The sequence below is a fragment of the Argiope bruennichi genome, chromosome 11 (assembly GCF_947563725.1).
Source record: "Argiope bruennichi chromosome 11, qqArgBrue1.1, whole genome shotgun sequence".
In the NCBI taxonomy this organism is placed as follows: Eukaryota; Metazoa; Arthropoda; class Arachnida; order Araneae; family Araneidae; genus Argiope; species Argiope bruennichi.
The window spans coordinates 7,839,705-7,866,741 of NC_079161.1; the positions used below are offsets into that span (position 1 = coordinate 7,839,705).

Genomic DNA, 27,037 nt, shown 5'->3' on the forward strand with positions numbered 1-27,037 from the left:
TGCTTCTAGATCATATCTATAGGTGATATAATTCCAGTTATTTTTCATACAATTTCTCGAAGAGGAAGACAAGGTGTTTTCTTGAATAGTTATAAAAGATTTTAATGTGTACGTATAAAAAGAACACAGTAAAATTTTCCCTTAGTGAGTTATTAACTTTTTTAAAGATGAACTTCTCGAACTTTCTTAGTTGGTTTTTTGTTAATGGTTCGTTGAATGTGCATCAAGAAAGTTCCGCTTTATGTTTTCATTGAAATGTAATTAGAAATTTACAGATGAACACTTTCTACCATCATGGAACTTTGATGAGTAAGGAAAAGTGAAATGAAATATGAGTGAATGATTACCTTGGAGGAAATAAAGTAGCCTAAGGTAAAATTATTTTTTTATAATATTCTTACTCAGATTTGTTAATTTTTTTTTACTAATTGGGTAACATAAATAAAATAAAAATATTTGAAGATAAAAAACGTACATACATTTATCTTTTAATTACCATTTGAATTTGCCAGTAATTTTTTGATCAAAAAGTATTACTGAATTTCAAAATTCAAATAACAGCGATGTATTTCAAGCTGATTGTCTTAATAATCAATAAATGCATTTGAGGAATTAGAATACAAAATTAGTCTTTCATCATCAACTTGATATCTATGAAATGACAGACAAAATGCCTGGATTTTGAACCCTTAATAATATTTACAACATGATAATATGAATTTAGAAAAATGTAGATGTTTTTAGAAAAGAAAATTACACTGGATGTTTTCCTTCGATATTCTTTGATTCATATAAATGTATTATCAAATTATTATTATTTAATTTATTAGTATTTATATTGCTATTCTTTAATTTTGTCTATATACTTTCATCAAACGCTTTAGGTGATATTTTTCTTGTTTCTATGTGTGTTTTAAATTTGATTTATAATTGAAGGATAAGATGAGTATCGTTGATTAAAATAATCAATCTCTTTTATCTGGAGTGGACCACTTTGAGATCAGTTAAATTGGGTGTTGTGTTTTATAATTTTTAAGTATTAATTAAACGGATTATGGAGTATTCATTAAACTGCTTCAAAAATATATTTTAAAATCAGGTTAATGTATATTTAAAATCAGGTTAATGTATATTAAATGTAAGTAATTTTCCTCAAGATTTATTTTAAATGCGCGAAAAAATATAATTTGGAAACAGAATGTTGATGACATTTTAATGTCAAATTACTTTGAGACTTTACCTTTCCTTTATTATAATGGTTACAGAAAAAACTTTGGAATATTGAACCTACTTGGAATATTAAAATAATGTACTTTATTATGATTATAATAATGGTCATTATTAGTTTGAAGCTGTCTTGAAACAGATTTTAAATATTTTGCTGGGCAATTAATTAGTTTTCAGAAGAAGTTTTGAGAAAAATGACTACTACTTTAATAACGGACTTTTTGATATTCAAAAAAGAATTTAAAGGAGTTTGCATAGCAATCCTTTTGCACCTATTAGCAAAAATAGAGAATTATTTCATGTAAAATGCAATATATGGCATCATGTTTATGAATTAAACTAACAAACAAAACTCTTACTGCAACGGACCATTAGGAAGCATAACATGTTGAATGTCCAAAAATCATGCATCTTTTGGTATTGAACGCTGCTATATATTCTCCTTCATAAATTTTTCAATCAAACTTATTGAATTATCTAACTTCTTTAAGAATAAAATGCATTTGCTAAATAAAGAGATTAGTCTTTCGACAAGTGTTTCATCAGTGTGTTGTTTTCACAAGAGCGGTCTGAATTTTTTAATGATAACCTCAATATTTTAAACTTGTCATTAAAAAAAAATTTAAGCTAAATTTTTCATTAAAATTTTGCATGTATTATATTTTTGTCTAGTTATATCTCGTTTAGCGACAGACCTCCTAATTTTGAGCCACGATCAAATGACGAGGACGAAATCTCTTATCGACGAATCCCCGTCTCTTTCCGAAGTCCCACACCGGAAAGTACTTTTTCATCCTCGATAGATTTTGCCACTCGTGGAATGGAGTTCCGCTGACAAATATGAAAGGTACTAGTGAATTTGAATAAACACTTTTGATTTTAGAAATGGCGATAAAAATTTGATCTGTACTTGACTTTATACAAAAAAGAAAAATTAGTCTAAAGTGAAGTATAACTATTATTGCAAAAAATCAAATATATTTTCTGAAAGGACGATCCTTTATAAAATGTGTAATTTCTTAAAATATTTGCAACTTAAATACTCAAGAGAAGCTACTTTTGCGAGAAAAGTTCTTATATGAAATAAATTCTGTAACAGAAATTCATGCATTAAGAATTGCAGCTGCAAAGTGAAAAGGATTGAATATGCAAAGGATGTTTTGAAGATAGACTTTTTTATGGATTTTGATAAGTTTTAATTTTTAAGAACCGAAATTAAAGCTTGAATTTTAATAAATTTTAATTTTTAAAAACCAGTTTGAGCTTGAATTTTGATAAGTAATATTTTGATTTTTAGGTGATAGGTTCAATTTTGTTAAGTTGATTTCTAGAACCCTAGATTTGAAACTGAATTCTGATGTGTTTTAACTTTTAAAATTTAGCATATTTTTGCTTCTGTATTATTTTAAGCTTTACGTGCTTGGATAATTGTGTTTAGTTTGTAACTCTTCGGGCGCCAACCACTGACTATTTCATTTCCTCCACGGTGTTTTATGATGCCGTGTTGGTGCAATTACCTCTCGTTCACTAGCTTATCAACTAGCGGGTCACGTGGTCTTCGTTTCATAATATCGGATTCGGGTTTCTCGTAGGCCAAAGAAATCGCCGGAACCTACAGGAAAGTAACCACCACAGAGAAAAGAGTAAAGCCCACACGTAAACATGCAAAGAAAACATTCTACACATGGCATTCCAAACAAGGCAAAACACAGAGAGGAATATCATACACAACAAACACACACAACAACATGGAAAAATAGGCGAACATTTACATAAAGCAATAAAAACAATATTAAAACAACACATCAATATAAATAAATGTAAAACATCAAAAGAACCGTTCTTATAGACTTTGATTTCATTTGACTTGTTTAATTTTTTTGTAACCGATTTTACCAGGCTTTGTTAACGAATTAGAATTTTGAAATTTTGTATTAATTTAAGTAAATTTTGTTTTATTACTCACAACGCCATCTCATAGAGAAATTGAAAAAAAAATAATTTTAGGAGTTTGTAATATTTACAATTAACGAAATAAATAAAAAACTAAAATAAAAAATTCTAGTTTTTAGTGTACAGATAAAAGTTTGTTTACAAAATTTTTTAAACATCTATTAATTACTAACTGGAAAGCTGAATTAGAAATTCAATATCTATTTTGTTTCATTGCCTTCATATTGAAATCAACTGTCAGATTATTAATTGTTCGGGACTATTCTTTTCAATTTAAATAAATGTGTTGTGTTCATTTTAAAGACGAATAAAATTAATTATACTGGTTTAAATTTGAATATTTCTTTATTATATATATATATATATATATATATATATATAAGCAAATTTCTACACTTAATTTGTCCAATTATATATTTTTAAAGGTACAGATATTTTATATTTATTTCATAAAGTAATTAATGTTGAGGCTTTTTGATGCAATCAAATAAGCTGACAAATTCGTATTTATGAATTTTACTTATTGTGTTCTGAATTATTATAATTTTTAATTCAAATATCTTCAGTTTTTTTTAAATCAAATTTTCTCTACACATTTTTTTTGAAATGTTGAAGAATCGAATCCGATAACGGACTCAAATTTATTCTGATATTCTGCATGCTGGCTAAAAGTAACAACAGCATTGGTTAAAAAACGATGCTGTTACATCAGTTCTAATCTAACCTCTGTTCATTTGTCTGAATCACCTCATCTCTCAATTGACTCAAAAGATAGAAAGTTATAAAAGTTCTATAGTGTGAAAACTGAAAAAAATGTTCATTAGAATGTTATTTATAATTAAATAACTAAATATTCAATAATACCTAAAATAAAATAGAAATGAACAATAAAAATTAATACAAACATTAATTTTTTTTGTATTTAACATAAAATGAATGAAAACTAAAATTAAATATGCAGAAAGAATATGTCTATAACATCATGTATATGGAGAAACTAACTTAATATGATTATTGTTGAATCATTTCTAAAATGGCCTTTTTTATAAAAACTATTTTATAAAACTATTCAATGAGAAAAAAAAATATATATATGTATGAATTCACAATTTAAAAAATATTTTATTTTTTAATGTATTGAACTCCTTAAAAATTTTAAATATAAATAAAAAGTGCATTTGAACATTGTTTTAGATTGACCTTCGAGTGTTTTTTAAAATAGTTTTTTTTGAATGAATAATATTTATTTACTTAAAATGAAAATTTTCTTCTTTTTATATAATCTTGTATTTAGATAATATTTTTGTATTATATTTATTCACTTAAAAAGAAAAATTTCTTCTTTTTTTATATTATCTTGTATTTAGATAATCTTTTTGTGTTTATATAAACTTTCTGTATTTAGATAAGTAGAATCCAGTGAGTTGTTTATTGGGGAGAGATGAGATAAACATATTGCATATCAATAAAAATGAAAGCATTCATATTTGCAAACGAGGGGCAACCACACATCCATGCGCTGCAACATGCATCAATAACATTGCTTACCAAATCAGTTCCTAAATCGATGCACAGGATGGTCACCGTTCCTAGAGGCAGCGGGACGTCAGCCAAGATGAAGAGCAGGAAAGGTGTGATCTCAGGAATGTTGCTGGTCAACGTGTAGGCGATAGATTTTTTCAGATTGTCGAAGATCAGACGTCCTGAAATGAAAACCCATTTGCGACGATTAGGAAATGCAATAAACATCAGTTTTTGTAAACGCAGTCATTTATACTAATGTCTCATTTTCTCCAAATTCAGGAGATGAAGCTCATACGATTTTACTTTCAAGAAGAAAAAAAAATGATAGAAATGAATGGTGAAAGCAGCCAAAGTCATCAGAAGCCCATACCTTCTTCGACACCAGTTACAATTGACGCAAAATTGTCATCCAATAGGATCATGTCTGCTGCTTGTTTACTGACGTCACTTCCTGCAATGCCCATAGCCACACCTAAGAAACAGAAACCTCATTACAATAAAGCATTTTGCAGAACAATTATGTATGTTACTTTATTCCTTCTGATGGCACATATTATGTTCCTATTTCAAATCTAAATAAATCATTTGATGGAAATAATATGATTTTTGAAAGTTCAATGCTATATTCTTTTGTTTAATAACCTTATTTTGAATTAGAAAAAGCAATTTCTTATAAACCACAGAATATAAATCATTACAATTCTATAATGTTTTCAATTTATTTCGTATGTATTATGTTTGTCAATTTACTCACTTTTTCTCATTTTTCTTTCTAAAATTAAGTTAAAAATTCGAACGTCATAAACTTTTTAAGGGAAAAAGAATGCATTTTAACAATGCTTAAAAATACTTTAATTGTTTAGCTATTTATATGTTCAGTTGCCTTTTACATCTTAAAAGACATAATTGAATGTAACAGCTCAGTCTCATGTAAGATACTGTGATTGTTTTAACACTTTTCAACCCTTTAGAGATACCACAACAGGCGGGGAATGTAAAAAGCGTAAAAAACTACATCCAAAAGTATAAAACAAACGAAATTAGTTTTTCAGAAAGATAAAAACTGTATTATTTAAATTAAAATATATGCTGAAGAAGAAGTTAAGTTATAACTCAAATAATTTGTTATAATTTGAAATATTACGAACTAATTTTTTTCCACAGAGAAGCGTAAAAACTGCACCCAAAAGTATAAAACAAATAAAATTAATTTTTCAAAAAAAAAAAAAGAAAACCCTACCATTTAAGTTCTTGTTTAGCGGTATGGTTCGACATTTCAAAAATCCTGTAAAAGTGAAATTTCGAAACAAATTGGTTTCCCCTTTTTTAAATCATTACCGTATAAAATGTACGTTTTTTGCCTCCATCCACGGGATTACAATTTTTTTCCTTTCCTTTTAGCAACCGCTCTAACAATTCACATTAAGTGAGTAAATGAGATGGTTTTAAGAATATTAATTTTAACAGACTTAATTGCTGAATGAGAGGGATAAAATCTAATTATTTTAACGGTACAATAACTGAAAACGGTGTAGCTGCCAAAAAACATCAAAATTTAAAGTGTTCAATGCCTTATAATGGGACAAACATGACAAATACTCCTCTAGGAGGTTCAAAAGAGTGTTGTAGTGTAAAGATGCATTTGCAGTATGTTGTGCAAAAGTTAAAATTCATTTTAATTTTGCATAACTAACTTATGTGACATCCTTGAGCGAGCAGTTTTCTTTTTTAGATCTTACAAGATTTACTACTTTTAGATATCAAGTGCGCTGGTCAATAAATGAAGGAAAAATATTTTATCAAAAGTACTGTATTCCACTCCCTTCCAAGTAAAGAAGAAGTCTCATTGTGAGACCTTTGTGCTTTCTTACCGATGTCGGCCTTTTTGAGGGCAGGAGTTCAATGCCTCCTAATGGGACAAATACTCCTCTAGGAGGTTCAAAAGAGTGTTGTAGTGTAAAGATGCATTTGCAGTATGTTGTGCAAAAGTTAAAATTCATTTTAATTTTGCATAACTAACTTATGTGACATCCTTGAGCGAGCAGTTTTCTTTTTTAGATCTTACAAGATTTACTACTTTTAGATATCAAGTGCGCTGGTCAATAAATGAAGGAAAAATATTTTATCAAAAGTACTGTATTCCACTCCCTTCCAAGTAAAGAAGAAGTCTCATTGTGAGACCTTTGTGCTTTCTTACCGATGTCGGCCTTTTTGAGGGCAGGAGTTCAATGCCTCCTAATGGGACAAACATGACAAATACTCCTCTAGGAGGTTCAAAAGAGTGTTGTAGTGTAAAGATGCATTTGCAGTATGTTGTGCAAAAGTTAAAATTCATTTTAATTTTGCATAACTAACTTATGTGACATCCTTGAGCGAGCAGTTTTCTTTTTTAGATCTTACAAGATTTACTACTTTTAGATATCAAGTGCGCTGGTCAATAAATGAAGGAAAAATATTTTATCAAAAGTACTGTATTCCACTCCCTTCCAAGTAAAGAAGAAGTCTCATTGTGAGACCTTTGTGCTTTCTTACCGATGTCGGCCTTTTTGAGGGCAGGAGTTCAATGCCTCCTAATGGGACAAACATGACAAATACTCCTCTAGGAGGTTCAAAAGAGTGTTGTAGTGTAAAGATGCATTTGCAGTATGTTGTGCAAAAGTTAAAATTCATTTTAATTTTGCATAACTAACTTATGTGACATCCTTGAGCGAGCAGTTTTCTTTTTTAGATCTTACAAGATTTACTACTTTTAGATATCAAGTGCGCTGGTCAATAAATGAAGGAAAAATATTTTATCAAAAGTACTGTATTCCACTCCCTTCCAAGTAAAGAAGAAGTCTCATTGTGAGACCTTTGTGCTTTCTTACCGATGTCGGCCTTTTTGAGGGCAGGAGAATCATTCACGCCATCCCCTGTGACGGCAACGATGGCTCCTTGTCGTTGACATCCTTCTACGATGATCAGTTTCTGCTGGGGGGAGGTCCGGGCGAATACAATCTCTGTGTGATGTTTCAGGATATTGTCCAGGTAGTCAGTGGCCATGTCTCTGAGCTCAGAACCATGGACGACGGCTGCTTTGGCATCTCTGCAATTATAAATCAGAGTTCATGATTCAAATGTACACTATATTACACATAGTTTACTACATTACTTTGTGTGGTTAAATGTAAATCTTCTAAAATGATATAATTAACATTAGCTATCCCTAAAGTTGCATTTTATTATGTTAATGAGAAGCAGGCATTCAAATTTCATCGCACAAATTTCATTAATGTGAGTGTAGAATCTTGCAAGCAAGGGCAGTTCTAGTTAAAATTAATGAATAAAATTTTTTTATGTGTGATAATGGTTACTGACACATCTTGCTCTTATATCAAATGTCATATTCCAGTGTTTGATCCTTTATGGCAAATTGTATTTTGAAATAAATGTTAAGTTTCTGATATTACATACCAAGAAATAAGCAAATGCTTCATCAAGACATTGGAATTTCTTTCTTATACATGAGTCATATTAATTGAAAAATTTTCAATTAAGTCTTCTTATTTACGTGATTTTTTAAATCTTTAAACTGAACGCAAATATGCATTGCAGAACCAGTTTCTTGCTGCACATTTTCAAATATGTGTAGTTTTTGCAAAATATTACGGAAAGAAATGATGCAATACTTTTTGAAAATCAGTAACTACCTTAGAAGTATGTTATACAAAGATTATGTGTCTTATGAATTCTACAAAACTGAGCACATACAATTGAATACAGTTTACAGTCATGAATTAGACTGAGTCTTAGGTAGCAAGCCTGTTGCACAATATGGTACAATATTATATGATATTAATAAATATTCCACAATACTATACAATATTGCGAATATTGATAAATGTCATATAATATTGTATAGTATTTGTGTGCTACTAGGTGTTGGTAACTAGTTACTGGGTGCACAGCTGTATTCAATACCTGCAAATATATTTCATGTTTTTTTACAAAAATAGTACACATGCCTCGGATTCACTTCTTCTACAGGAATATTAAGCCTTTGAGCAATGTCGTCCACAGTTTCGTTTCCTTCAGAAATGATGCCTACTGCTTTTGCGATGGCTTTTGCAGTGATGGGATGATCTCCAGTCACCATAATGACCTAAATAACAGTTACAGTTAAATAATAACAGTTAACAGTTAAATATAAACAATTAAATAATAACAGTTGCTTTTTGTTTTCAAATCAAGTGATAAAATTTCAAATTACAATATTTGTAAACAGTTCAGTAATTATTCTAATATGAAAAAAAAAATCAAACCAATTAAAATTTTTCACGTATTTTTTTTTACAAAAAATGCGTGAAATGCAAAATATTCAATTGTATTATAATGAAAAAATGTGTCACATTATAATCGAATTCTTTTTATCTCTTTCAGAAAAGTTTATCTGTTGTAGAATTTTGACTAAAGCCTAAGGTCTGTCCTCTTTTTTAGTGCATATGTGTTTATTTCGTAATTTCTTTATTTTAATATTTTTAATCACTTTATATGAGAAATAGAAATGTTTTAAGAAAAGAATTGTTCAATGTCGTCTTGTCTGAACTATTTCTAACAACTGCATATAATATCTTGTTACATGAATATCATGGCGATTTTTTTTATTACTGTGATATTAATTTCAATTTTCGTTAAAATTCAGGTCAAGCAAAAATAAACATGCCTTACTGGAGTGAAATATTGTATATATGTAAAAAAAGCAGCACCAGTGTAATGTAGAATTGTTGAATGTTACCTTATCAAAGCTATTTCCAATAACTGCATATTGTTACACGAATATCATGGCGTTTTTTTATTATTGTGATATTATTTTTAATCTTTAAATTTAAGTTAAACAAAAGTAAACGTGTCTTACTGACATGAAATATTGTATATATAAAAACACAGCACCATAGTAATTGATTTAGCTCAAAATTAATTACTTAAAAATTTTTATAGTTTGTTACAACTTAATGTTCAAGAAACTACGTGGTAATTTATTTCATTAAGTGATTACTGCCTTTACAACAAATATTCTGTTTGTAAATGAGAGAATCATTCAAAAGATAATAACCGTAAAATACTATAGAGATATTTAGTTACTCCCAGTTTTAAGCCAAAGAAACTTGTCTTCATGGAGTTTTAGAGATGTATTAGAAGTGATAAAATTCTCCACATAAAAATTACAATTCATCTAGTATTAAATAAATTGTAAATTAAATTTTTTCGTGCAGATGTTTTAGAAGCATATTGACATCACTGATGCTGTTAGAGGAATTTCTATATTTTAGTAGGAAAAGTTTTTGTTTAATAAGAAATTTACCCTTACATATAGACAGCTACCACAAAAACAGAATAGTTTATTTCTTGGATAGAAGAATTATATTCGGTATTATTCTCAATGAAAAATCAGGTTCGCAACATGAGGGATCATAAGTGATATTGCATTCAGGGAAACGATCCTGATTGTGACTCAAATTTCTTTTCAAGTTATCAGTATGGGAAATGTTAAGAGATGCAATACCATGTTCAGCTGAATACTTTTGAATATGTTCTTATTGCATGTACAAGCTAATTGTATAGTGGATTGATATTAACTAGATATAATGATGAAAACAAAGATAAATATCATTACTTCCGATTAAATAGTGCTGAATAGGATTCTAATGTGTGTAAAAATTGGGTGTATGGAGAACACTAAGTGATGCTCATTTTTCCTGATCATATAGCCTTGAAAACAATCAGAATATATTAAAAAGTAATCGACTTTTTGTGTGATTACGTTTTATGTATTTATATGAGTTTCCGTAAAAGAGTTGTCACGTACTATATTTTCGAACATTTATTAACAAACTCACGGGAATCGTCTTCCCAAAACTTTCATGTATAATCTTTTATAAAGGTGAATTCATGTTTTAGATGTGAAGAACATTAACTAACAAACTCACGGGAATCATCTACCCAAAACTTTCTTGTATAATCTTTTATAAAGGTGAATTCGTGTTTTAGATGCGTTCTTTCACAGTCGATTGAAACCAAAATTCGATGCAGAGTTACAGTCACAAAATCTCATATGAAATTTGATATATTTTTGGTTTTTGAGTTATTGCTTTACACGCTTTTGAAAGTATAGACCGATACACGTTCAACCACTTGTTAAATTTGGCTCAAACTTTGATAGGTTTGAGCTAAATCTATGTACCGAATTTTATTCATCTACCGCTCCACGGTTTATTGTTATTTTATATTCAAACAGCAGGACACATAGACTTCTTCTGAATGGGCTTTGCCCAAAATTTGATAAAAATGTACAAATTTGGTGTAATATATTTAAGTCATTTACCATGTACCAATTTTCAACCATCTAGCTCAAAGCGTTTGTAGATATTTTTCACAAACATAAGTTTTCCAGAGATATATTTTTCGAACCCAGGCAAGTCTAAAACTTGCAGATTTGTCAAATTCGGGAGTTCGAAGTTGTTTATGATTAAAATATTTCCTCCATTCTTCGTATATGAGAAAATAATAAAAGTTACATTTCTTTCGAAATTGTCATCTGTACTGTAACAGTATCTGTTTTTGAAACTCAGGTCTTTAAGTAAAAATTCTAGTTGAGAAGTTACGATCGTCTGATGCGTTCTTAGAAGGAAGATACGTGTAAAAAATATATCGTTATGTCAACTTACTTTGATACCAGCACTTCGACATTTTGCTACTGCATCTGGCACCGCTGCTCTCGGAGGATCAATCATCGAGATGAGTCCTAAAAATCGAAGACCAGAGAGGGGGAAGTTCTGTTCGTCAGCGTCGAAAGGATAGCCGGGTGGGAACTTATCCGCTGGTAGGATGAAATCACAGAAACCTACAAAGTAAAATGCCAGAATTAATAAATTGTTCGAGGATAGAGAATGAATGTAATTGTCCATTCAATAACAAAAAGTGTTCCCCACTGCATAAAGTCATATCTTACATAAGAACGATGCATTTTATTGTTTATTTATTCGTACAGTCGATTTGAGTCAAATGATTTGATGCTAGTTTAATGAACGCCAAAGAAGTAAGAAGATTTAAATTCACTCAGTAAAGAAGATTCAAATTCACTCTGTAAAGAAGATTCAAATGGATAATCAATCATTATCCATTTAATGAATCATTGGGTCAATAATGAATCACCTAATGAATCATTGGGTCATGAGTGATAATCAAATGGATAATCAACCCTTATCCACCTCGTCTTTAAACTAAAAGCGCATGAAACCTAGCGAAAATATAATTATGTAAATGATCAGTTCTAGAAAGATCCAGACGTTGTATTTGCTTTAGATTGGAGCTGTCTGTTTCGAAATATTGACGGAGTTATTTGAAACAGTCTAAATAAAGGATTCATTTCGCCTTACCGATGACTCGTTCGCCGAGTCCTCCAAGCTCAAGGTATGCGTTGTTGAAAGCCTCTTTCATCTCATCGTCCATGACCTTCTCCTCTCCGTTGATGTAGATGGTGGAACAACGGTCCAGGATTCTCTCCGGGGCTCCTTTCATGGCCAAGAGGTAGCAGCGTTCATTGTTTTCTTCGATCTCGTGGATCGTGACCTGCGCAGATTTAGAACAGAAGCAGCATTAGAGTAGGCAAACCATAACAGAAAAGGGTTAAACATAAATTTTTGAAAACAATAGCCTTTACAATGTGGATACTATTACATTGAAAAAAACTCTGGGATTTACTTTATTAAGGAAGAACTGGTACAGATAGAGATTGTTTAAAGCAACTATTTTTTGCAACTGTGCATTTTAAACTTTTTATATAAAAATGTGTATGTGGAATGGTAAAATTCATTTATCTGCATTTTCTTCGAAGTAACTATCTTGGGAAACAATGCATGGAGGCAATCATACAAATATGCCTCCTTTTCAAATATCCTGTTGTGCTTTTTTGCTGTTCATTGTTCTTTTTAATACAAGAGAATCGTTGCTCTTTTAACAAATTATTAATAAAAAAAATAAAAGAAAGAAAAATGACATGGAAAGAGATCAGTAAATAAGCTATTTATGCAAGTATAGAAAGTAATATTGTAATAAAACTTGCTTTTATATGACGCGGACTGAATGGGTCAGTAGCAGAATGCTATGAACTGAAAGCGACAGTTCGTAATCGTATCTGACTACAGTCAAGTTGTCTAAAAATTGTTTTGCTATTGATTTACTTTCTTTTATTTCTCGTTTGTCCTAGAATGTTCTTATATTTTCTGTATCTTTTTAAATCTGGAAGATTCGAGTCATTTCCTCTTGTGGATAACTACAGATGTAAGGTTCAGTTCCTTGAATAAAGTCTCGAGCTGTGATTTGCTAATGTTATCATTGACTTTAGTTAACACACGGTTTATCTACGCTAACTTCATCTATGCGACAATATTTTGACACCAAGAGGGACTATTAACCAGCACATAAACATACGAGAGAAAACAGACGAATGAACTTTTTAAATGTTTAGTCGCTCTTATCGCATCGAGTCATGCTGCTGTTTAACTCAACCAGTTCTTCAATTTCTGTATCAGTTACCCGATGAGCATTTTTTTTTCATTTTCTTTGATAATGGCGATTTATTCACTGTGGCAATGGATACTCTGACCCCTCACCACTTTCTATATTTTATAAGTTCTTATTTGAGCCTTCAGCGCTTTTTATACTATCCAACTGACTCGATAATGTTTCGTCATATGCTGACTTAATTTGAAAAATCCCACTAAAAATCTTTTTATACCAGGGCACATAATTGTATATAAACTATATTCGAAATTCGGCTTTTTCCCCTTGTAACTGATATTGATTGCATAATTTCATTTAGATTTGGAAAGTAATTTTAATATTTCCGAACTTTTGAACGTAGTAGTATAATTCATTTGATAGAATTCATTAATTTACTGTATCGCAAAGAAATAATTGCATGTTTCGAAAGCCAAGGTTACCTTTTTTATGAAAAAAAAAGAATATCTTCAAAATAATAAATGTCGTGAGTTGCAAAGCTAGAAATAGATTACTTCACATTCCCTTTTGACGTATTTATGGTATTTTTATGAATTGAAAATTCCATGGAACCATTTCAAAATTAACTATAGCCCGATTAGTAAATAGTGAATTATATATACTGTCTTGCTAACAAATACAATTTTGTAAAATTATTTAATTATTGCATCAAGATTCCTTAAGATATTACATTTTTATTCTTTCTAAATTGATAAATCTGTAAATAGTTTTGAAGTTCATAATTCCTATTAATTAATTTGGATTCGAAATTTAAGATTTTGAAACGCAAAAAATGATTATCAATTTCACTAAATTGCGATTTGAAAAAAAAATAAAAATGCAGCGACTTAAGAAAGAGATTGAATCTGAATAGTACAAATAATGGAACAGTATAGTGGATGCAAATGAAACACTTTGCAACTCCATCGAAATCGCTTGATTTTTAATTCCATTTATAAAGTTACGTAATATAATTAACTTTTTCATTAGATTGATTGTTAACGGGCCTCGTCGGGATCAAATATTTTCTAACCAAGGTAGTTAGTGTATTAATATGGATTTAGTTTTAATTTATGTCAAAGATAGCAAGCATACAATTTCTTACCATCAAAACGATTTTTTTGTAAATTATTTATAAAATCTTTCAGTAGTTTTATTTTCTTTATTGCAGATATGATAATGGCCCTATTTGATTTTAAAAATAATTTAATTCTGTTTTTATGGGGTTATATAGAAAAAAAACCTTTTATGCGAATTAATCGAATTTTTTTTAAATTTAAATATTACAACTACAATTTTGTCTTAATATCTTTATACCTTTATAAATATTATGGATGACTGACTGTCCAGATATTCAATTCAAAAACGGCTTAAAAATATCATTTTTATCTAAAAAACATTAAGGAAAACTTTATATATATATATATATATATATATATATATGTAAATCTCCTGAATACAGAAAAAAAAGCAGTTGGCTCGTGCATCGCATGATTCATCCGCTTGCACGAGCGCGCAGCTTAAACCGCGACGTCATTTTGATGAAAGCAGGATCCCCAAAGTATATTAAAAAAGAAAATGAAATCCTTTGGAGGCAGACGATTTAAAAAATAGCTCACGTGATATTTGTTTGTAGAGTTGAAAGGGATTTCGCAGACTTTAGGGTTCTTGGCGCGGTATGCGGCCACATTTCCGACAGCAAGTTCCATGCACTTGAGGATGGCCGATTCTGAGGCATCTCCGGCACATTCCCTGTGGAAAAAAAAGAAAATAAATTTTATCTGTAGTTGAACTAACAACTTTTCTGATTGTTATCTGAGATTTTTAAACTAAAAAAGTTTAATAAAACCGCTAATTCCGAGTTATGAACATTTTTATTTTGAGACAAAATTATGACAGTAATTATAAGTAATCCTCTATTTCCACATCATTGCAGGTAATACATTAATTTTGAATATTATTGTCTGCAAATACAGTGATTGTATATTGTAACTAATAACTGGATATTAGGAATTAACTAGATATGAACGAACTCGCGTGTAAGAACTAATATTTTGCTTAGTCGTTATATTTTAAATGTATTTGTTAATAACTGTAGCTGTACATAATAGGCGCTACATAACTTGTGTTGAAAAAAAAAAAAAGTGGAATATCCTCAAACGCAGAAAGCTTGATGAATTGACTGTAAAAGGTCTTATTTTACATATATTAAATTTATCTTTTTGTTAACTACTATAAAGTACTTTTGATTTAAGATTTTTTTTATTTAACTTTTTTTAAAGATACTACTTAAGATACTTTTTATAAGATACGATACTAATCTTTCTTATAAGCTAGTATTTAAGATTCCTTTTAAATCTTGTGTGTAGGCTAGTTAATTCAATAGGTAAATAACAAAAGTTGAGAAGTCAATTCTGACTAAAAATGAAAAAAATGAATGCCTTGAAATGATATCTGTTTATGTGGTAGGCATTTGAATGCGTATACATTTGAGTCGTACTTTAAAGCACTTTTAAAATGGCGTTATCTTGCTAAAAGAAAAAAAGGGAATATGCTAAATATTTACATTAAGCCATTTTGTAATCAACTTATCTTGCAGTTATCTTGGATATATTCGACTTTTTGGTACGACCGGAGATTAACCTCCTGCTTGGCGCAATTTTCAAAAACCGCCAACTCGCCAACAATGGTCTTGCGCCATGTTTTGCGAAATTTTCAAAATCGAGGGAGCAGATGTCCAATTATAGCGCATAATAAAGGCGAAAGATAATAGGTTTCCTAGTCTGGTTGTTGCCAGCTTTGACGCGTTATCGCAACTTGGCGAAAAAGGGGGTTAAACTCCGGTTCACCCGGATTTTTTATTTAAACAATGTATGCCAATGCATACATTGAAATTATAATAATTAAGCAAAATGTTAGTTCGTGCACGTCAACTCATTCGTATCTGACTGGAGGAGCACATCGAACTTCTGGTCTGTTGATTAGACTTTCACTTTTGGCTTGTGGGGTGTAAAGTAGCAGGCCTTCACGCGGTGCAACCTGATTAACTCTAAATCTGCTACGGCTTTGTCCCCTTCCTTGTGACTCTGACATATTGAAAAGCTACAGATCTAAAGCCAATTTTCTGGGCATTTGTAATAAATAAATAAACTTTTGGTTTGCTGGTTACTTTTAATTTTTTTTATTTATTTACTGTTTGCATTCTCCTGATTTCTAAGTATTGACAGACCGATTTCTAGAACTTTTATTTTGTTTAGTTATCCTTTAATAAAAAACGGTCTTGATAGATGTCAGTTGGCAACACGTGCCAGGTATTATTGCCAAATTGTAACACAACTAGCAACATGTAATTGCTTAGAAATCTTATATTAATTATGATTTACCTCAAAATTAAATTTATATAGTATATCTAGGAATTTGTGTTCAGTTAAAAAATTTATAATAATTATATGCTATAATTAAGACTTCAAATGTTAAAAATTCTATATCTGTAAACTACATTTATATAAGTGTTACATTTGAAAGTCATAAAATTATATGCAGTTATTAATAATAAATTTTTAAAAATATATAAAGACAAACGAAACGAATCTAAATTATTAGCATTCTGAGATGTTTCAAAATTATAGTTTGAATTTATTATAATTTTTAATAAAACTAGAGCCACATCAGTCGTCGTTTTAATGACGAACTTTGTTAATCTTTTGGAAATTTAAATTAAAAATAAAATGGAATAAATCTGAAAAAAAGGTAAATGTAAAGGTAGATGCAAGGAGTTTTCTGGGATTCATTTATTAGATTTTATTCGGGAAAGTTTTAGGGACTCCCCCCCCCCTCCCGCACTGATTCCTTTTGGATAGAGGATTGTCCAACCTATAATTAACTGTGTCCGTTACCTTTTCAGGATGGGAATATTTTCTTGTCCAGCTTTGAAGTCGGCTCTGCTGCAGAGGCAGCAAGCACGGGACAAACCTTTCCAGCCGGGCGACGTTTTATCATACTGCACACCTGGAAAAAACGAAAAAAAAAAAAAGGACAAAGGTAAGATTTTTATACTTTATTTATTTGTGTGCATATTCACTAATAATAAAAACACTTTGTCTAATCTCTTAATAATCAAAATAACTCGTTTCTTAATAGACATATTTGTAAGTGTTTGGTCTTTAACTCTTACGAGCACAATGGTTCGTTTTCTGAACCATTTGTATCAAAGTATTAATTAAATTTTAATTAATATTAAATACATATGCATTAAGTAGTTTAAAAACTGACCCATGAAGCGTTAAATACTTATATGAGATTCAGGAAATAATTATGCCTGAAAGTGTTAAAAGTTTCCATAATTTTGTTGGAATGTGGAACATTAGGGTTATATATTGTCATATCACTAGGCCTTTTTATTGCTACGTTTTTATCTTGAGTACAAAGTATACAAAAAGAAAGTGTTGAATTGTTAAAAAATTCAGCTTTGAAATGGTGAGCAATCACCGGATTTTGGACTGTCGCTTGCCGAATGAGTCAATTTTGGAATTATACTAATCTGTGAGAACAGCAATTCAAAACAGAAAGCTAGATGGATGAAATTTGATATGCGATGTTAACAAACAAATGAACCTTCTATAAAAAATTTTGATATTTTCTTCTGGACGAAATCCGTCTATACCAGGTTTATCGATTCGGATACATGCGAGCATGATAGTCAAAAATAGAAACAAGATGTTCGAAATTTGGGATAAAGTTTTATTACATTAAATGTCTTTGCATCATATTTTGATCGAAATCCTTAAATAAAAAGTTCACCCGTGTCTCGCGGTGAAATTTGAGATGATTTCATCACAAGAATTGTTTATGTATTTCAGTCTTTAAACCAAATTCGTCGAAGAGTTGTAGTCTGGGAATAAGATAACTCTAAATTGTGATAATCTAGATAAATGAAATTTGGTGTATGGTCTTTGCATCAAACTTTTTGACCTCTATGAAATTTTGGAACAATATATTCAAGGAATAAAGGTTCAAAGTGTACATGCGGTTTTCTGTTGCTGTGTTTCTGTTTTAATACAATAGACATTTTATTGAATACATATAAGAAGAAGTCGGAAATAAAACATTCTAGTTTTATTTACAGGTTCACTTCATTGCCTACAGCGAATATTAATTTATACTCAGTACCTATTTCGCATAAGTCAGTATTTAGTCCCATCGCATACCACCATAAGTCTGACTCACGCATAGAATCCTTTATTTTTTTAAATTTTGAGTTCGTAATAAAGTATTGAGTAAATTAAAATACAAAAATCAATTAAAAACTCGCCAATATCTCAAATACCCTTTTATTGTTATAGAAATTAAAATATTAATAAATATTCCAAATAGAATGCCATCTAATTAGGAAGTTGGATTAATAAATTTTTTTTAAAACTCCATATTTTGAACCTATTATTTAAAAAAAGCAAATATACAGTTCAGGGTATAAGTCAGTTATTTAATTTCTAATATTTTTATTGAGTCATTTTATTTATATGAAAGTATATTAGTATTTTTGCATACCCATCGTACCATGATATTTCATTACTTAATATTTTCTGTTATGCTTATGAAGGTTATTTCTTTCAAGATACCTACAATATTTAAATTTACAACGCTTGTGGAATTAGAATAAGATATTCAGTTATACTTATAGGAGATTTGCTTTTGTTTTAAAAATGACTGATTCATCTTGATTGTGCCTTACTTACTCTTAATGGCCATGCTTTGACCTCATATAATTTAAAAAGAATCGCAATGCATCATGGTATTTGCATTTTCCTGTTTAAATAGAATGTAGGCAACATTTGTTTGTATTTTAATAAATAAAAAATACTTCTTGTTGATTTAAATACATAAATACTTCAAAATAGGCTAATCTTAAAGCAGAACTCATATTGACCTCATGGTTGCAAAGAATGGGATACGTTGATGACATTACAATTCCAGCTTTAGTATGGGTCTAAGCTAACTAGAGCCAAGAATCATTACTCTCCGTATGGGACATATTGGCTGAGTGCCTCATTTTTAACTAATGGTTTTTATCAGAGTAGCTGTCTCTGGCTGTTACGGAAGAAAATGTGACCTTATTAATTGCTGATTACATTCGGCGCTAAAAGTGAAGTGGGAACATTAGCAATGTCGAGAAGAAATGCATTTATTTTTTCGAAGAAGACAGCCATTTGTTTTATTCTGACACCATTTAAGAAAAAAGAATATTTTCTTAAAAATAAAGTGAGACATCAGAATTTCATATATTAATGATTATACAGTTCATTCTGTATAAAATCTAATTGGATGACAAATAGGCTGAATGGAAGACAAAAATCTTGGATTTAGATGAATCATCCAAATAGTACAACTCTTTAAATAGTGGGAATAGGCTGTATGGAGTATGAAAGTTTTTTATTTAGGTGGATTATCCAGCTCTCTAAAGAGTGGAAATGAGTTGTATGGAGGATGAAAGTTTAGATGGATTATCCAGCTCTCTAAAGAGTGCGAATAGGTTGTATGGAGGATGAAAGTTTTGGATTTAGGTGGGTCATCCAGCTCTCTAAATAGTGGGAATTGGCTGCATAGGGAATGTAAATCTTGGGCTTAAGTGGATCATCCAGCATTCAATAAGGTGGAGATTGTCTCTGATGAAATTTCCATTTCCTTCTAATTACTTATCAGTTGAAGGTAGGAAAATAATTCAAATTAAGAAAATAATTGACAAATCACAACAAGCAACTCTTGTGTTAAATTTTTTAGATTTCCATTATTCTCTAAAAGTTGAAAATTGATAACCCTAGTCATAAATAAGAACATTGTAGTACATAAGTTGAGCATAAATTCTTATTTTAATCATATTGCATACTTCTAAGATAGACGTTCTTCTTTCTCTTGTTCGCCGATTTTTTTTCTTTTTAGTGTTTTAAATAGGGATACTTTAATCCTGAGCGCCTTATTCATCTTTTGTTTTAAAAAAGCATGACATTAAATAACTGAGAATTATTCGTCTAGAATGGTCAGTCTCGTAAGAAGCCATTTACTTGTACATAGAATGAGAAGGTGCCAACATGGTTTTCAGGCCCTCAATGATTAGGATTATTGTTTTCACTGTTATTTGGAAAAGCGCACGTTTTTGATAAATAAATAAAAGATTGGTGTACATTCCCATTTTACCCTGGTCATCCTTAAGGTGGGTTTACGCTCGGCCAATTATAAGACTGTCATGCATTGTAAGTAGGCAGCGCATGTGCAGAAAGGCTGAAAATTGCTGTTCGGTCCATGGCATGTACTTGTCCGGGCAGGACAACAATATGCCGCTGTATTGTATTTTTTTCTTATTGCGCATGCGTTTGTAGAATTTGGCTTTTTTTTTCTTCTTTTGGTGTAAAAAAAATGATCACTTATCATAGATTAATTCCAACATTTTTTGCTCTTTGTTCTTTCTGATGTTTTTTTCTCCATTTAATTTGCCTTTTCTTTTCTATAGTTTTCCAAATTTAGGTATGTTGACCTTTTTTTTTATTTGACGATGTTTTTTTTTGTGTAAATATTCATCATTTTAATACGATACGCAGTGAAAAAGAAAAATTCAGGACGCCAAAACGGTAATTTATAGCCAAGCATGGAATGCCTGAATCTATCTGAAAATGAATTATGAAAATGTGGCAAACATAAAGCAGTCCCTTTCTGGGCATGCGTTGTCTTATTGGCCGTTTTATAACTGGCTATATAACTATTATTTAAGGGAAGTTATAATTTTTAATTTATACATTTCATATCTATTGTAACAAAGCATTTTACTATTTAAGCATCAAAGGAACATATTTTAAAATGCTGCTTATAAATAAAGCTTTCATTCGTAACTCATACCGTTTGTAATAACGCAATGGAAATCTGATTGAACAATCTTTTAGAAAACAAAAGTGTTTATGGCAGACCTTTTTTCCCCGGATAATTAAGAAGTGTGGATACCTGACTGATCTTCGGTGGTGTCAGCCTCTATGATCTGGTTGTCGAACCACATATGGGCCACCGTCATCCTGTTTTGTGTAAGGGTTCCTGTTTTGTCTGAACAGATGGTGGATGTCGACCCGAGGGTCTCCACGGCCTCCAGATTCTTTACAAGGCAGTTCTTCAGAGCCATGCGTTTGGCAGTGAGAGTTAAGCAGACCTGAAGCGGAAGGAAAGCAATCATTCAACACTTTAAAAGCAGAAAGAAAGAAAGCATTCATTAATATTTTAACAGAAAAAGGAAAGCAATCATTAATGCTTTAATAGCGGAAAGAAAGCAATCCTTTAACACAAAGCTTTGCTGAAAAGAGCTTAATTTAAATTCTTTTCAGCAAAGAATGATGCATACATTTAAAATTAACGAATATTATTAATCTATTGCCAAATAAATAAATTTGCAAAAAATACAAATTATGTGAATTATTTGAAAAATATCAATATATTGTCAAGTACAATCGTGTTCCTGTACGCTTCATTATGTCCAAGTTGTTATAGCAATATTTATAAACATTGAGTGTTTGCTAAATAAAATGGTGGTATTCTGAATCATTCGCTAGCCTTAAAACATAAATTATATATACATTTTTGCAAGGTCCTTAAAACAAAATCTGAAAATAAAACGAATCATTAACATGTTAATTGAGTTAAAAACTTACTGAAATGTGAAACTAAATGGACCAGTTAATTAAAAGGCCACATAATGTAACTGCTTAGAGCTGTAAAATGCCTGAATCCGACTTCGGATATGGATGCACCTTACCTGCCACTTAGTATATAAGATTTAAAACCCGAGGAAATAATTTATTTTAGATACATGTATCAAAGTGAGGTGTTCGTTGCTTTATTTAGAGCTTTATTTAATGATTTATGATAAATAAATATTTTTTCTTTATTGTTCCGTCCAAAGTAGGCATTTATTGTATCTTAATTTTAAAATTATGTGGTTGAATGTTTTGATTGGTGAATCTGAATGTAACATTAAAAACACTGTTAACTCATTGTGAATTAAATTTATAAAAAATATAAGAAATAAAGAAAAAGATTGTGCAAAAAAAGTGATATCATTAAAAAGGTAATTTCTTGAGTTTTAAGACAATGCAAAACCGAGTTTTTGAGATAACAATTTTGAAAGATATGGCCATCAATATCGGGAGGTAAGTTATAACAATTACTCATTTGGCTACGTTTTGGTCTATTTTTGCGCTCGATTAAAATTTCGACTTCTATTTCTTGATGTCATTTACATCTTGTTTCTTCTGACTGAGTGGAGTTTTGGGGAATGCGGCGAGTCCCCACTCTAGCAATTCTATTAATATTTTTAAGATTCATTAATGAGCGAAGCGTTAAATTAAAGCCAGCTTTTAAAAGTGTAATAAAGTAGTTCGTATAACGATTTGTTTACATTTAATTGCTTCTATTCGGAGATAAATAATAAGAGCGATTTCTTTGTCACGCATATCAGCGTTATATATATATATATATATATATATATATATATATATATATATATATATATATATATATATATATATATATATATATATATATATATATATATATATATATATATATATATATATATATTCTTTGGTAACATAATTCTAGTTTATATAATGGAATTTAAATCGTGTTGTTTGATTTTTTATTAATTCTTGAACTTTATACGGTTCATTTATCTTCTGTTTACGTTAAATTATCCGCCTTTGTGCAAATCTAAACCTGAATTATAATGAATTGCACTTAAATTAATTTATTAATAGAATTTATTTTTAAATGTAAGTCATAAACGTGCATACCAATGTGTTTATCAGTATTATTGAAGTCAAGATCAGAGTGTGATACAGACGCTGTAATTTTCACAATATTTTTTTAAGGTGTGCGTACACACCTGAAACTTCGAAAATCGTTTAAAATATCGAACATTATTTTTATTGCTTCAAAATGTTGTCTGATCCTTTATCTTTCAACCGATATCAAGATAGTGTCAATATTCGGAATATTTCTCGAGTTATAATTATTTTTCTTGAGGTATTTTCACTAAAAACTCTAGTTTCGGTTTTTTTAAAACTCATTTTATGAAGAATGATATTTTTCCATTATGTTGCTTCATTCAAACAATCATAACTCAACTAGAAGTTAACCAAATGCAATTATTTATATATCAAAATAATCTGTAGGAAACAGTGGATGTTTTGTGCTTCAATCAAAGTTATATTTATAGAAATACAATTTTAATAGTTATTTAAAAGTTAAAATGACAGAAAAAATCTCGCTTTTTCTATTTACGATTGATGAAAAAATTGGTAAAAAAAACTATATATTTTTATAACTTGATTGAGGCAGACAACATGAAGACTAATATTAGGCATCATTTCCAACTAGAGTTGCGTGTCTGTACAAATTAGAATTTAAGATATCATGTTTCAAAAAGTATGCTCATTAGCTCATTAAGTATTTAATTAATTGATAATTAGTGTAATATGACTTTTTCCTCACTGAAATGAGTTTAAACATATATTAATGACCTACAGTGAAAAAACTGGATTTTTAAAGTTAAAATTAAAAAAAAATCTTCTAGTGTGTACGTACACCTTAAATAACTCCAGATTCTGTAGTTAAAACAATATCGTTTTGCATTTTAACGATCAACAGCCTGACAATAAAGTGAGGAGATAACAAAAGAACAAGAGAAAACGAGAAGTAAAGGTTGTCCACTCTGCTTCACTAGACTATGGTGGACAATCAGTTGGCGGAGCAAATTGTTGTAAGGACAATCACGACATTCAGCTACTGAAGGATGACATTTCCCACATTATATGAGATTCCACAATTTAGATTTTGTTTTTCCATACGATTAATAGAAAAATAAAATGTTTAAGATAAGTTTCAGATTATGCATCTTGTAACCAAATCATTCTGGAGCGAAGTTTTCTAATGAGCCAACAGAGGGCGTTCATTGTTCCAAATTAGTCGTTGATCCTTGATTGAACTTTGTACGAATTTTGCTAATTAGAAAGTCGAAACTGGACGGAAATCGATGTCTTGGCAAAATAAGAACCGCAATGGGCCTCTTATGGACGAAAACATGGAATGGGGAAGATTACCATCTAAGCATTGTGCCAGACACAATATTTAATGCAAAGCTTTGAGTGGGACATCTCCTCACCTTCCAAAATACTACTGATTTGTCCCCCAATGATTAGTTCTTTTTTTTCTATCATAAATGAAAAATAAAGCCATCTTCAGACGGTGGAATAAAAACATTTGAAAAGTTGTATTTAATATATTGCTTTACAATCTGATCAGCATTTAAATATCTGATTGGTTTCGGTGACAGGCCTGATTTCATTAAAGGTCTGTCGTGTAATTGCTCGCACATCTGCACGCACGGAAGACTAAACGTCCTCCCGTTGGTATGGTGTGAAAGTTTGGGGAGAGGGTAGCTCGGATATTGCCCTTATCATCTAATCAGGCCTCGACATTAAGTAATCAGTCTAAAAACAGCTCTATTATTGTTTCCAAATTGGATGTTAATTGATATAACTAAATTAAATCAATAGATTTCTTAAACATTTGAAGCTTATGTGGGAAAATAAAATTTCTAGATTTCTATTGCATTCTATTTGCATTTTACAAAAATCAATTTCTTAATAAGTTTAATAATTTCTTATTTACATAAGATGTCTTTTTCTGCGATAAAAAAAAAACAGTTATTTCATTTCTTATGATGATTTGAAAAGCGGCTTTCGTTGAAGTGTGAATTCAGTGATTAAAGACATCGAAACTCTTTTCTCCGATTTTTGAAATGAGAGACGGATGGAATTGAGTGACTGCAACTGACCGTGACGGTGGCCAGCAGTCCTTCCGGCACGTTAGCGACGATGATGCCGATGAGGAAGATGACGGCATCGAGCCAGTGGTATCCGAGGATGAAGGCCGTGATGAAGAAGGCTAATCCCAGGAAGACGGCCACTCCGGTGATCAGATGGATGAAGTGAGCGATCTCTCGGGCGATCGGAGTGTCGCCCATCTCCAGTCCGGACGCCAAGTTGGCGATGCGGCCCATCACGGTGCGGTCGCCGGTGTTGATGACGACTCCGCGACAGGTTCCTGCGGAGAGGAGAATCACATTTTAATTACACAGCTTAGTGAAATATCTGCCAAATCGTGTCCACTGCCACCTTTTACGCCTGATATTCGAATCATCCATCTAATTAGATGATCCCTTCTTTGCTATCACTTAATTATAGTAGAGAAGGAACCATCTAATGAGATAGATGGTTCGGTACAATTAGAAAGTATGTGTGAACAATGGATGATGCCCATGGTAGTGAACGGGTTAACCCTTTGCGGCGTAATACTCCACTAAATGGAACATTTAACTTCGCTCGCTTCTAAAATCGTTAAATTCAACTATAAATGGTTAAAAATGTTTAAGAATAACTTTTAACCTTCTTTTTTAATAATAGATGACAATTTAAGTCAACCTGACCCATAATTTTTAGATACTGCAAGCTATGTAAAAGTCTATTTTTTTCAAAGAATCTTGTTAATTTTTTTTCTAGTGAAAAGTAATTGTTAGTAAAATAATTATAATTTTATTTTGTTGGATGTATCTTTAACTACTTATTCCTTTATTCTTTTCCTTTTTTCGTATTCACAATTCAAGGAATAATGTTTTGGAGGGTCAGAATTCCTGGAAATGATCAACCCTTACTATGGGTATGGAGTTTTGGGTTTTTTTCTTTCTTTTTTTTTATCTATAGCCTTGGCAATCTTTATTTAGAGCTGCATGTAGTTTCCTGCTCTGTGTTTTGAGTTTCGCTACAGTTCGTTTTATTTAATAAGTAAATATTTTTAATAATATATATTATAGTTTATTTTTTTTATTTTAAATACAATTATAGATCTTTTTTGGCAAATTAATTGTATTAAAAATGGCGCTGAAAAAACAAATAAAAAGCACTATCCGAAACATAAAAAAGATTCAAAAATTGCCCTTCAATAGCGAACCTGAGTGTGCCTTCATCTGTGCATCTTGGATTATGCTAACTCTACACAGGTGTAACATAGTGCCTTTTTCAATTCAAATTTTAGAGATATTTCCGCGCTTTACTGCAATGCTCGCTTTGTTGTACTTTTCTAAGCTCTAGCGGCTCAGTGTTCCAGGTGATGGAACACCCCCAAAATCAAAACGATAAGTACAATCTTCACGGAATTTAACCTGTGTTCGCCTATAGGCCTAAATAGGTTATCGATAATATTTTTTATTTGAGTTTAAAATTTAAAAAGTAGTGCGCTGCAAAGGGTAAGAGAGATGGAAAAAGCTATTCGAATAAGATTAGCTTGGTTAAAAAATATTTCTCCATCATCATGGTATAAAATGTTTTTTTCTTGAACGAAGAAAAGGTTTGCAACAAAGTATGATTTAATTTTTTTAAAGATATGTGAATCTCTGGAAAAATTGCAGTTGTAAATGGATTCTTTTTATTGTGCGTGTATATTGACGAATTTACTTGATGTCTACAACTGAAAACAGGGATTAGCAGACGTTGCTGCAAGTTTCAAATTCCGGAAATAATTTCTTATAAAATGTCATATTTTTGAATTTATACATAAAATATATTGAATATTGTGTGGGGAACAAAAAATAGCCGTTAAATGCCAAAAGTTTTATGAAAATGGGAAGAAATATGTTTTTAATTTGGATAGAAAGAATTGTAAAGCAAACGCCTTCTAGTATTGAAGTTTATCAAATGATTTATTC

At 30.5% G+C, this 27,037-nt stretch overlaps 1 protein-coding gene across 3 annotated transcripts in view; it reads right to left on the reverse strand.

Moving 5' to 3' along the window:
• Positions 1 to 27,037, reverse strand: part of LOC129957470 (sodium/potassium-transporting ATPase subunit alpha-like) — a 173,154-nt gene that overhangs the window by 16,737 nt on the left and 129,380 nt on the right. For 2 of the 3 annotated variants that reach the window (XM_056069789.1, XM_056069791.1), the window contains exons 8-17: positions 25,112 to 25,380; positions 21,232 to 21,430; positions 17,139 to 17,250; positions 14,862 to 14,994; positions 12,120 to 12,312; positions 11,409 to 11,584; positions 8,709 to 8,845; positions 7,572 to 7,789; positions 5,075 to 5,176; positions 4,729 to 4,883 (exon numbers count right to left, since the gene is read on the reverse strand). In XM_056069789.1, coding sequence (XP_055925764.1) covers positions 4,729 to 4,883; positions 5,075 to 5,176; positions 7,572 to 7,789; positions 8,709 to 8,845; positions 11,409 to 11,584; positions 12,120 to 12,312; positions 14,862 to 14,994; positions 17,139 to 17,250; positions 21,232 to 21,430; positions 25,112 to 25,380 — 1,694 coding nt within the window. Of the gene's footprint in view, positions 1 to 2,744; positions 2,840 to 4,728; positions 4,884 to 5,074; positions 5,177 to 7,571; positions 7,790 to 8,708; positions 8,846 to 11,408; positions 11,585 to 12,119; positions 12,313 to 14,861; positions 14,995 to 17,138; positions 17,251 to 21,231; positions 21,431 to 25,111; positions 25,381 to 27,037 lie in introns of all 3 variants that reach the window. The other variant, XM_056069790.1, reaches the window with a different exon arrangement.